The sequence below is a fragment of the Marmota flaviventris genome, chromosome 13, assembly GCF_047511675.1.
Source record: "Marmota flaviventris isolate mMarFla1 chromosome 13, mMarFla1.hap1, whole genome shotgun sequence".
Lineage (NCBI taxonomy): Eukaryota > Metazoa > Chordata > Mammalia > Rodentia > Sciuridae > Marmota > Marmota flaviventris.
This window is the reverse complement of record NC_092510.1, coordinates 71,532,865-71,546,041: the sequence shown is the minus strand read 5'-3', so window position 1 is coordinate 71,546,041 and position 13,177 is coordinate 71,532,865. Positions and strand designations below refer to the sequence as shown.

The 13,177-nt window shown below is 47.2% G+C and overlaps 1 protein-coding gene across 1 annotated transcript in view; it reads left to right on the top strand.

The window, feature by feature from the left end:
* Window positions 1–12,596, top strand: part of Gabbr2 (gamma-aminobutyric acid type B receptor subunit 2) — a 351,347-nt gene extending 338,751 nt beyond the window's left edge. Inside the window, exons 16-19 of the mRNA XM_027931027.2 lie at window positions 1,629–1,811; window positions 3,989–4,118; window positions 9,240–9,357; window positions 12,431–12,596. Coding sequence (XP_027786828.1) covers window positions 1,629–1,811; window positions 3,989–4,118; window positions 9,240–9,357; window positions 12,431–12,596 — 597 coding nt within the window. The remainder of the gene's footprint in view (window positions 1–1,628; window positions 1,812–3,988; window positions 4,119–9,239; window positions 9,358–12,430) is intronic.
* Window positions 12,597–13,177: the final 581 nt, after the last annotated feature.

Here is a 13,177-nt window from a genome sequence, read left to right as displayed (position 1 = left end):
TAGCAAGACAAGCCCAGGCAGGAAGACACAAGTCACTCAAATCCTAGGAGAGCGGGGTAGTCTAGCAGCATGGGTGCCTGACGCCACATCACCCAGCGGGGGAGTTAACTCAGTCACATGCGAGGTTGGACTCCCACACTTAGGAGCAGCATCACTTGGTCCAAAGGAAAGACCATTTGGAGTACACACTTATATTTTCCATTTATCTGAAAGGCCGGCCCTCAGGACATTGTGAAGAGATACTTTTCACAATCATCGTGTAGCAGGAGGGAGAGCCAGAGGCCTTGACCTCTGAGGACACCCTGTGTGGGGCCTGTGGAGAGAGGGAAGCCACCTTAGTGGTCTCAGGGTGAAGGAGAAGGCAGGAAGCAGTCGGGAAGGAGTTGTGGACTTAGGGAGGGAGGGCGGATATGGGGCACAGAAGAGGAGCCTGGGTCCACTAGGGAAAGGGCTGCCAGGAGCCTCCACCCTCTGGACACCCGCATTCCCAGGCCTGTTTCTCCCAGGGGCCGATCCGCAGGAGCTCCAGCGCATGCGCCCTCTTCCTCCTCTGCTTCCCAAGCACCAGGCTGGTGCCCCAACTTCCTGGCCAGCAATCTGACACTCTCCGTCCTGAGAAAGACGCTAGATGGTTCTCTGAGCATGGCTCCAGGAGTGGCATTCTGCTGTCACCCCCAATAACCTTCTTTGCCCTCCTGGCTCCATAACCAAGTTCCGATGTTGGGCTGGCTTGTAGGACTCTCAGGGCTCCTCTAGCTGCCCTCCAAAGAACCCCATTTATGAACCAAGCTGCCCCTCCCCTAAGTGCCCGAGCCTCCTGCATCTGCATATGTCCTGTTTTCCACTGGAGGTTTCCCTCCCCCGCCCCTCCACCTGGTGGGCACTAGGGCCTTCAGACCTCCTGGCCTGGAGAAGTCCTTCCTCAGCCCCGCCCCCTGCCCTGGCCTGTGAGGTCCTGAGGGACAGAAGCCCTGGCTCACTCAGCCCCTTTCTAGTGCTGAGCCCAGGCCCTGCTACAAACCGGAGGTATTTCTAGAATAAACGGGTAAGATCCCAGTCTAGTGGCAACTTTTTGTCTTATATTTTAAAAATAATAATAATTCTTCAGTACAGCCAAGCCTTGCCCAAACTCCTGACCTGCAGAAACTTTAAGATAATAAATATATTTTTAAGATGCTAAAACATTTAAAATGCCTTTTCCAATGACAAAGCTATTTACCAGCCTATCAGCAAAACTTAGGAGGGTTCTCATAAGCAGAGGCTTCACTTTCCTCCATCCTTTGTCTTCACAACTGTCCCCTCCTAGTGTCATCTTCCCCAGGAGCAAGGCCCGAGGTAGAGCAAGGCTCAGCTAGAGCAGTTCTGAGGGGCTCTGGGTGGCCCCACCTGATGTTGGGGACACTGGTAGAATCAGGGCCAGGAGACCAACTTCTGGCCAGGAAGGAGCCTGCCCCAAATCACACCCAAGCAAGGGACAGAAGTGGGCCTGAGCCCAGGGCTCCTGGCTCCCAGCCTGTGTCCTTCCTGGGCCCTGACAGCCTCCAGGACACGAGATGCTGGGAGGGGGGCAGAGGGGCTGGGAGGAAGGAAGCAGTCTTCTCTCTTCAAGTCCTCCGCTGTCCCTTCAGCTCATCACTCTGAGAACAAACCCAGATGCAGCAACTCAGAACAGGAGATTCCAGTTCACTCAGAACCAGAGAAAAGAAGACTCCAAAACATCCACCTCGGTCACCAGCGTGAACCAAGCAAGCACGTCCCGCCTGGAGGGCCTGCAGTCGGAAAACCACCGCCTGCGGATGAAGATCACCGAGGTACCACAGGCCTCCCTGAGTCCCCTCTCCTCAGGCTCCTGCAGACCCTCCCAGCCCGCGCACCTGCAGCACAGCCCTCTGCTGCCCCCAGGGCTGTGGGCACCAGGCTGCCACCCATCAGATAGGGGCAGTTGTCAGATCTAACTGACAAGAGCCTACTGCCCACCCAGCCCAGACTCTTGGAGTCCAGCAATGCCAGACTGGATTGGGGCATTCAAGACATCCTCAGAAAGAAAGCAATTCACAAGAGATCTGTGAGCCACCCAGCCGGCCACCCCTAGAACCCCATCATACACAGCAAGAGAAGAGGAAGGGAGCAGAGGCTTTTCTGGAGGGAGGCATTGCGGCTGCAGTTCTCACCCTTGTCCTGAGGGGGGTCTTATCTGGTTCTGGAATATTCCAGAGAAGTCATAACCAGATTCCTTTGTGCCCAAAGCAAACCCCAGATTCTGGACTTGCTATATCAGTGAGGGAAATCAGCTTCCCTTCCATAAGGCCAGGGGTCCAACTAGGCCCACAGTCTGGTATGCAGGCTGCCAAAGGAAACATGTTTACTTCTCTCCCACCCAGGGTCTTGGGGAGAGAGGTCCCTATTGGGCAACTTGGTTCCCCAAGGTCATTGCTGGACCAGGTTCCTCTTCTCTGGTTTCCTGACACTCTCCAAGTAAAGCTGGGCAGAAGGCAAGTCCTCATCTCAGTCTCAGCAATGGGAGTAACAGGAAGTCCATTAAAAGGCAAGCCATTGCCTTTTAAGCAAGTGACATCAAAATTGCACACATTGGTTCTGCTCCTGTTAGATTGGAAGTGCACGACTTCTAGTCACAGAGGAGGCTGGGAAATGTTGCCTTTTGCTGGACAGTTGCAGGGAAGAAGTGCCAGGTTAGAAACAGGATGCTCCGTTAAATTTGAATTTCAGATAAATGACCAATCAAATTTTCAGATGAGTATATCTCATACAACGTTAGGGATATACTTAACACTAGGAAAAAAAAAGACCTTTTGTTATCTGAAATTCAAATTTAACTGTATTTTTACTTGGTTGATCCAGCAGCTCCTTGGGGGACTTACAGTAGCCTGCCATAAAGAGTACCCTGAAATCACTGCAGCCCCACACCAGCCCCAGTCAGAGCAGGAAAGCTTTCTGTCCCTCACTGCTGATTCTGGGTCAGCATCTGACCTCTCTCTGATTAATATCTCCGGGCCTTGACATTGCACTTCTGCTCACACCCTCCAGTGAAGAGTCTGCGCACTCTGGGAAAACCAAGCCACTGTTAAAAGCCCTAAAATGTAGGGATTTCCCCCTGGAATTGGATCACATCTGGCCTCCTTTTCCTCCCAGCCTTAGATCCTGGCCCTGCCATGTGAGTCACACACAAACAAGGGGGACGGGTATCTCCATCTGCACGTGAAAATGTATTAAACAGTGACCATGCTCCTGAATCACAACAGCACCTCAGTTTATAAGGTCCCTTCCCTAATACTGTACCTGATGCCAGCCACCCACTCAATCTACCACTGCCCCCTCCAACACACACCTTCCCGGCTTCTGTGGGCTGAGTTGCCCCAGGACCTGCACCTGATTTTTATGTAACCCAGACATGACAGGGACCAATCCTGATCAGCTTCTCTGGATAAGCCCTGCTAGCCTGAGCCTCCATAACAGTGTGAGGCTCACAGCTGTTCACCCTGTGTATCTGTTCTCCACACTGAGGGTGCTGTTAGATACCAATAATACTGTTTATAGTAATAGTACTATGGTAACAGATCAGCCTTATTCAGTGCCAGGCACTGGACTGACTGGCTAAACTTTCTACACGTTCCCATTTAATCTCCACAACACCCCATGAGGTAGGTACAAAGGTTGCCCCATACTGCTGATAAAGAAATTGAGACTCTTAAACCAGTACAGAGCCAGTGATGGACAGCGTAGATTTGCCCCAGGACTGTCAACTCCACATCTGAGCTTCCCTCTTTCTGCCCTGCCTCCTGGGCTTGCTCAGCTCCTCCATCAAGGTTCAAGCCCAGGTCCATCGGGTCTTAGGTTCTCCTTGAGCAAGAGCAGCAGAATCCTGCACCTCTTCACCAGATGCAGAGGTCCAGCCCACTTCCTGGCTAGCTCCCTGGGCTGCGCAGGGAGAGAGGGAGGACAGTGACTGAGTTGGAGTACTGTCTTCCAGCTGGACAAAGACTTGGAGGAGGTCACCATGCAGCTGCAGGACACACCAGAAAAGACCACATACATTAAACAGAACCACTACCAAGAGCTCAACGACATCCTCAACCTTGGGAACTTCACGGAGAGCACAGGTAAGAGGAGGCGGGACCCGCACTGGACAACTGGGGTTTCAGACGCCAGCCAGCCATCTTCCTCCACAATGGCAAGGGACGGGTCTGAAGTCACACACACTCAGCTGGAGCACCTGCAGCCTGTCTCCTGGCCACAATTCAGTGTCTGCTCTGAGCCCCGCAGGCTGGATGTGGGCTTCTGTTCCCGTCCCTCCAGTGCCAGGTCTGCATGTATGCAAGTGCTCCCAGGGAGCTGGTGTTTTCCCTTTTGTTCCCAGCAAACAGTTACGTTTACTTCTCTGAACAACGTTTCATGCTTTCAAATATGTCTCATGAGTATACAAGAAAAGAATAATCAGTAAGGTAGGCTCTGATTTCCAACCTCACCAATCACTTGTGAGTGTGAGCCACAACACACTCTTGTGTGTGAATGTAGGAGTGCTTTACCACTGAGCTATATCCACAGTCCTTTTTCTTTTCTTTTCTTTTTTTGAGACAGGTCTCATTAAATTGCTGAGGCTGGCCTTAAACTTGAGATCCTCCTGCCTCGGCCTCCTATGTTACTGCTATTATAGGCATGCACCAGCACACCCAGCTCACAGACCACTTTTTGCCCACCTCTCAGTTTAAAAGTTGACTGGGTGTGGGGCTGGAGGTGCAGCTCAGTGGTGGAATGTTTGCCTAGCATGCATGAAGCCCCGAGCTCGATCCTAAGCACACACACAAACAAAAGATTATCTGTGTGGATAGAAAGTGGGCATTTTCCTGTTCTCCTGTGATGTTTGGAAATCAGGCTGGCACTCTCCAAGTGTTAACTGTTAAGCTTCCTAACCTAGCAGTTCCATAGCAGGAGGTGCCCCTTGGAAATATGTCCAGGTGGGCAAAGAAGCATGCACGAGGATACTCATCACATTATCTGTAAGTGAGAAATTCTGTAATTAACTTAAATGCTTATCGTTTGAAGTGTTTCATTCATTATCATCCAGCCAAACATGGCACATTATATATCCATTAAAAAGTGAAGTGGGTCTATTTATTTGTACAGATATGGAAAAAATCTCCAAGTGAAAAAAGCTAGCATCAGGGTCTGGAGTTGTAGCTCAGTGGTAGAGTGCTTGCCTCACACATATGAGACCCTGGGTTCATTCCCCAGCACCACATAAAAATAAAGATATTTTTTAAATGCCAGCATCATACAGACAAATACAACAGGGGGAAAGGGAAAGAGGGCAAGTGGGAGAGAGAGGGAGAGACAGAGACAGAGAGAGAAAGAATATGGATATTTTTTGACAGCATAGGGAGAGAGCTGGGAGTATAGCTCAATGGTGGAGCACTTACCTAGAATTCACAAAGCCCTGAGTTCAATACCCAGTGCAGAAAATAAAAGCCTAGAAAAATAAATACCAAATTGTTTTGTTTTTTTTGGCTTTTTGTTGTTGTTGTTTTGATACCAGGGATTGAACTTGGGCACTTAGCCACTGAGCCACATCCCCAGCCCTATTTTGTATTTTATTTAGAGACAGGGTCTCACTGAGTTGTTTAGCACCTCCCCATTGCTAAAACTGTCTTTGAACTCATCATCCTCCTGCCTCAGCCTCCTGAGCCACTGGGATTACAGGCATGCGCCACAGTGCCCAGCCAAAATTGTTAACAGCATTCACCTGTGTAGAAAGGAATGTTATTGGGCCAGCGTAGTGATGCATGCCTGTAATCCTAGTGGCTTCGAGACTGAGGCAGGAAGATTGCTAGTTCAAAGCCAGCCTCAGCAACAGTGAGGTGCTAAGCAACTAAGTGAGGCCCTGACCCTAAATAACATACAAAACAGGGCTGGGGATGTGGCTCAGTAGTCGAGTGCCCCTGAGTTCAATCCCCAGTACTGACCAAAAAAAGGAATGGTATTTCGGAGGGTGGGCAAAAAGGGTTCATTTTACATTGAATTTTATAACTTTTTTATTGTTTAGATTTTTGTCATTACCATAGATTCTCTAATTTATTACAAATTTATTTTTAAATTGATAAAAAGTTTTTTTGGTTTTTTTATTCTTATAGTATTCTTATAAGTATGCTTGTTATAGACGTAATATTATAACCAGGTGTGGTGGTTCACACCTGAAATTTCAGCTACTCAGGAGGCTACTGCAGAAGATTCACGAGTTCAAGGCCAGCCTGAGCAACTTAGCAAGACCCTGTCTCAAAATAAAAAGGGTATGTTGGCCAGTGGTAGAGCACCCCTGGGTTCAGTCCCCTATACTGGAGGGGGAGAGAGAAGTAATATTATAAAATTATTATTACATAAGATGTTGATTGCAAAAATGTTTTATAGAGAAATTAAAAGAATAAAAATTACCCCTAAAAATTTTAGTATCTTGTAAAAATGAGCATTTCAAATTAGTGGGGGAAAAGTGAATTATTCAGTTAATTTCATGTGATCAATAGGTAACTATCTGGAAAAGAATAAAGGTAGCTCTTTGCCTCATACTTTACATGAAACTTAACTCCAGATAGATTAAAATATTTAAATATAAAAAGAAAAGCCATGGACTGGGTTTGTGGCTCAGTGGTAGAGAGCTTGCCTAGCACATGTGAGGCATTGGGTTCGATCCTCTCATGTAAATAAATAATAAAGGCCCATTGATAATTAAAAAAAAAATTTAAAAGCAAAACCATGAAAATCCTGAAAGAAAGGAGAGTTTTTAAAGATAACTTCAGGGAAAGGCCTTCCTCAGTTTGATACACAACAGAAACACAAAAGGAGAGGATAATAAATTTGATTTCAGCCAGGGGTGGTGGCATGCACCTGTTGTCCCAGCTACTCAGGAGCCTGAAGCAGGAGGATCCTTGAGCACACAATCTGGAAACCAGCCTTGGTGACATAGTGGGACTCCATCTCAAAATAAATAAATTAATTAAAAAATGTAAATAAATAAAATTTCAAAAACAAAACTAATTTTCACAGTGAAAATCATTTATGTTTTCAAAAAATCAAACAATAAACAAAGCCAAATAAAATTTTAACACTCATGTACTTATATATAAGAAGAAATTATAAACAAAACATACATAATATACTAATAAGAAAAAGACCAATAATCCAAATGAAAATAAACAAAAGAGCAGTCTCAGAGGAAATAAAACTCATTCAATTAATCAATACCTTACTTTGACTTATGCATGTTTCTGTTTTAAAAAAAATCTCATCTAAGTCAGGCACAGTGGCACATGTCTGTAATTCCAGGGGTTCTGGAGGCTGAGGCAGGAGGATCACAAGTTCAATGCCAGCCTCAGCAAAAGCAAGGCGCTAAGCAACTCAGTGAGACGCTGTCTCTAAATCAAATACAAAATAGGGCTGGGGATGTGATCAATCCCAGTACTGCCCCCCAAAAAAACTCATTTAATATATATTCTCTAGTCCTTTATTTTTTATTTTAAAACAGGGTTTCACTAAGTTGCTTAGGACCTCACTAAGTTGCTGAGGATAGCCTTGAACTTACCATCCTCCTGCCTCGGCCTCCCAAGTTGCTGGGGATTACATGTGTGTGCCAGGTCACCCAGCGTGCACTCTCTCTCTCTCTCTCTCTCTCTCTCTCTCTCTCTCTCTCTCTATATATATATATATATATATATATATATATATATATATATATATATTTGATTCATTAGCATTGGCCTCATGGCTAACAGCACTCATGCCTGCTGGAACCTTACCTAATACATGGATTTTCTCCATAAGGCACATCACAGTACTTAGGAACCGTAGACAGCACTTCAGCATTACATTGGAGGCCATTTTAAACAGCAAAATCACCAACAGTACAAAAATGTGAGAAAGGAGCCTAGCTTGGTGGTGCACACCTGTAATCTCAGTAAGCTAGCCTCTCAGAGGCTGAGGCAGGAGGATCCCAAGTTCAAGGCCTTCCTGGGCAACTTAGCGAGACCCTGTCTCAAAATATGATTTAAAAAAGGCTCAAGGGGTTGGAGCTGTAGCTCAGTGTTAGAGTCCTTGCCTAGCATTTGCAGCACCCCTCATTTAACCCCAGTATTGCAAAAACAAAAATGTAGAAAATGTATCACTAAATAAACCTCAAAAAAGATACTTATTTATAGTAAGAGAGCTGAACAAAAAGGCAGAACATTGCCTCAGCCGGGAACGTGAGCATCAGGCAACTCAAAATTCTAGATACTGTGCTCATCAGCAAATTACCACAAAATCATGGCAGGCATTGATGGGGGGTTACAGGTAAATCTTGACGAGTGGATAAGTTTGTAAAGACAAAATCCACGAGTAATGAGGATGGGTGGCTCACTTGAGGGCAGAGTGACCTGTACACAAGGTTGTCCACCACAACACAAACAAAACCCTGATGCACTTGTCCCCACCGAGTGGATCCAAATCTCTTGGATGGGGCTGGTTTTCATATTTCTTTAAATCACTACAGATGGTTCTGAAGTCCAGAGAGGGTAGAGAAGGTCACATCAACCTGGTTTGTGGCTACACAATACTCCTTTGAATGGAGGCTCCAGAGCTTACTCAAATAATCCATTATTACTGGACAAATTCAGATTAGTTCCAGCATTTTGATATAAATGATGCTTAGTTGAATATCTTTTCCCATATCCTTGATTGTTTCTCTAAGATAATTCCCAGAAGTAGACATTCTGAGTAAAAGGCTTGCATTTTTATGATGTTTGATACACGTTGACAGTGCCCCCAAGAGGTTAGGTCAATTTATACTCCCACTAGCAGTTCACTATTAATCTTTTTGATCTTTGCTAAAACTGGGAAAAAATATATAATATAAAATTATAAAAATATACAAGGATTTTTTTGTATATTATATGGATGTCATGACATCCCTATGTGTCAATGAATCAGTCTTAATATCAGAGCCTCAATTCCAAGTTATGTTGTCTATATCAGTCAACTTAATTTCCCCCATTTTTCTTGGAGAAAAAGAGAGTAGAGGCGGGCCACACGCTGTTGCCCTCCCCGGGTGAGTGGTGGTACTGCACAAACCCTGGTCCAGATGCGGCCGAGTGAGGGAGATCTTTTTTACATTCGTTGGGCAGCATCCTAAAGGTTGCATTGCTGATTTGTAAACTGACTTAATGGAACTTGTTGTGATATTGTTGTTTTGCATTCAGATGGGGGAAAGACCATTTTAAAAAATCACCTCGATCAAAATCCCCAGCTACAGTGGAACCCAACAGAATCCTCCCGAACATGCAAAGATCCCATAGAAGATATCAACTCCCCAGAACAGTGAGTACCTTCTCCTTGAGAATTATAGGGAGAATGTGTTTCCCCTGTACATCTGTTTATGATTGGCACAGTTTTTCTTTTTTTTATTTTATTTTTTTATTAGCTACACATGACATTACAATGATCTTGGCAATTCATACATTTAAATCATTGGGGTATAATTTCTCATTTTTCTAATTGTACAGATTGCAGAATCACACTGATCATAGAGTCACCTATATACATACAGCAATCATAATGTCTATTCTATTCTGCTGCCCTTCCTATCCCCCCTACTCCTCCCCTCCCCTCCCATCATTTCTCTCTATCCAATCTAATGTGACACACTTTTTTTTCTTTTTCTCATCACAATATCATACGTGTATTCTGTATAACGATGAGGGCCTCCTTCCATCTTCCGTACAACTCCCCTTCTCTCTCTTTTTCCCTCCCACCTCTCTTCCCTATTTAGTGGTAGTCTTCTTCTCATGCTCTTCTTCCCTATCCCATTTTGAGTCACCCCCCCCCTTATATCAGAGAAGACATTCGGCATTTGTTTTTTAGGGATTGGCTAACTTCACTTAGCATAATCTGCTCTAATGCCATCCATTTCCCTGCAAAATGCCATGATCTTGTTATTTTTTAGTGCTGAGTAATATTCCATTGTGTATAAATGCCACATTTTTTAATCCATTCATCTATTGAAGGGCACGTAGGTTGGTTCCACATTCTAGCTATTGTGAATTGTGCTGCTATAAACATTGATGTGGCTGTGGCACAGTTTTTCATACCCATGATATTATTTGAGTTCCACATCTATTCTATAACACAGGTCAAATTATAATGCTCTTTTTGTTTTTAAGTATTTTTTTAGTTGTTGATAGACCTTGATTTTATTTATTTATATGTGGTGTGAGAACTGAACCCAGTAATTCATACATGTTAGGCAAGCGCTCAACCACTGGGCCACAGCCCCAGCCCACAATGCTGTTTTTTATAGATGAGAAACTAATCTCCAAAGAGGGGAGGGAGGTGATTTGTCCAAGCTCACCCAGTGGCTAAGCACAGGAGGTAGGATTTGAACTCAGGCCTATCCAACATCAAACCTTATGTTCTCCCCTTAGCCCGATGCCTTTGTTAAGTGTAAAATGTACCCTCACTAAATACATTTACTTCAAGATTTACTGAAACCTGTTTATTATGCATCAGGCATAGGCAATGGGGACACAGCAATGAAGAAAATTTTTAAAAATCCCTCCCTTCCACAGTTTCCATATCTTCTAGAGCTTCCATTCTGCCTGGCAGGATAACAACTTTACAGAAACACAGGGCATGAGGGCCGAGGAAGAAGCTCAGGGGTGGAACACTTGTCTAGTGTGCATAAGACCCTGGGTTCAATCCCAACACCACATAAAAAAAGCATATTATGTTAAATAATAAGTGATTTGAAGAAAAATAAAGCAAGAAAGGGGGTTAAGGAGTGTCATTTTAGGGGGGGTGTTACGGGAAGGCGATGTCTAAGGCAACACCCCAAAACACCTCAGCTAACTACGTTCCCACTGGCAATTTTAGTTCTTTCCAAATTCTACTAAATTGGAAGCAGGGGTTAGACACGTACACTCTGAAACTTGGCCATGGGAAATAACAAGTGGAGCCAGCCAAAGCAGCCGAGTCTCCAACTCCAAGGAGTGGGCCTCTCCACCCCCTTAGCTCCAAGACTGGCCAGCTCCAGGCCAGAGCAGTTGCCAGTGTTTGTCAGCAGTTTCCCCTTCCGTTGCCTCAACTGGAGTGTAAGCACCTTGAGGTCAAGGTGAGTCCATTAGCCCCCGGGACTGAGCACAGGTTCCAGCATTGAGTCGGTTCTCAGCAAGGAAGTGTTGAACACTCACGGCCATGAGCTACTCACCCCCCTTGCCTCGGCAGATGGCCTTGCCCTGGTACATGGACAGAGCACCCTTCTCCCAGGCCCAGGTTTATTCTTCAGCTCCCCTTTCTCCCTGGAATCTGCCAGCACCATCTTGCCCTAAGGAATGGATCGTGGCTGACGGTCCCCTCACTCAACCTGCCTTTCAAAAGGGACTCTCCAGCGCTCTCCTCCCCTGCACACCTGTGTCTCTTGGGAAGTCTTTCTGGGCAGCAGGTCCTTGAGGAGTAAGGGCAGCACTTCATCTGTACCCAGCCATCTCAGAACCCACCATGTCCTCAATAAACTGTGGAGCACGCCCTTCTGGGATGAGCTAGCCCCATGAATCAATGGCCTCTGCCGCAAGCCATGTGGACCATCGAAGCAGCAAGGGTCCCGGCTTCCCCAGGTCTGCTGAGCAACTTAGGGTAAACTCCCCTCTTCACCATAGGACTGGCAATTCGTCCTTTGTTGAGTTTTTGTTAAGATCTGGTTTGGTTTGGTTTGTATGCTCCTGAGTGGCCAGGCACTGGGGAGACAAGGAGGCATTAGAACCAGTCCCCTCCCTCAGGGAATGCAGTTTGCCACATGGGTGGATGGAGAACTGCACAAAAATGCAGCTGAGCAGAGCAGGAGGACGGTCACCTGGGCACATTCCCCAAAAGCAGCCTTGCCAAGGATGAAGACTAAGGGTGTGGCCCTGCCCAGGGGCCAGAGGGCAGCTCCCTCTTCCTTGGCGCCCCTCCCAGGGTGGCATGCTAGCCCTCCCAGACTCAGCCCACCGCCTGCTCTTCTTGGCTTCTTTCTTGGATATTTACAAAGGAGTCCTGGGGCTTCAAGGAAGAAGGGAAGAGGAGTCTCCTGCAAAGAGATCTGAGAGAGCCCTTAGAAGGGAGGTAGGAGGTCACTCTAGTAACACTGCCCTGTGACCACGGAACCCTGGCCCAGAGGCTCAGGAGGACTGCATCTCCCTCCTCCTTCGAGTGTCCCCAGTTATCCCCGGTTATTCCCAGAGCAACAGAGGGACACACAGGTTTTCACTAAATACCCCCTCGATGGCTGAATGGCTAGACGACAGTTCTTGGATTCAGACTCCTGTCCCCAGCTTTTATTAGCCAAAGTGAGTCCAGAGAACTTTCTGGAGAGCAGCCAGGCAGCCTTCACTAACACCCCTCCTCTCTTCCCCTCCAGCATCCAGCGCCGGCTGTCCCTCCAGCTCCCCATCCTCCACCACGCCTACCTCCCGTCCATCGGAGGCGTGGACGCCAGCTGTGTCAGCCCCTGTGTCAGCCCCACCGCCAGCCCCCGCCACAGACACGTGCCACCCTCCTTCCGAGTCATGGTCTCGGGCCTGTAAGGGTGGGAGGCCTGGGCTGGGGCCTCCCCGTGACCGCACCATGCCGGCAGAGGCGTCTGCCACAGGCACACTGTGGGCTCCGGCCGTGGAGAAGCGGGGCACCACGGCCGCCTCTCGGGACTGCGCGGCTGGCCCTCAAGTGGACGGGACGGGGGACGTGGCACTGACCTCGAGCCTTATTTGTGAAGTTCTTATTCTTTCACAAAGAAGAGGAATGGAAATGACTTCTTCCATAATGTCTACAAACAAGGAGAGCTGGGATAGTTGAAACTTGCAAAAAACAAAACAAAACAAAAATTCTAGACAAGGAGAGAGGCCTAGACTCCAGCTAGACTCAAGGAGAAGCCCTGAGCAGCCTCGGGAAGAGGCCGGGGCTTCCGGAGAAACCGCCTCTGTACTCTGCACACACATCACCATCTGTGGCCCCCACCAGCTCTCCTCCACATGGGTGGAGGAGAAGGTGAGCAGGGCCACCAGGTCCCCAGCTGCCAGCCCAGCCCACCTCAGCCTCCCTGGCGCAGGGAGTCCCTGGGAAGGGCAGACAGGCACCGGCCCTGGTGCTGGGGAACCCGAGCAGGCAG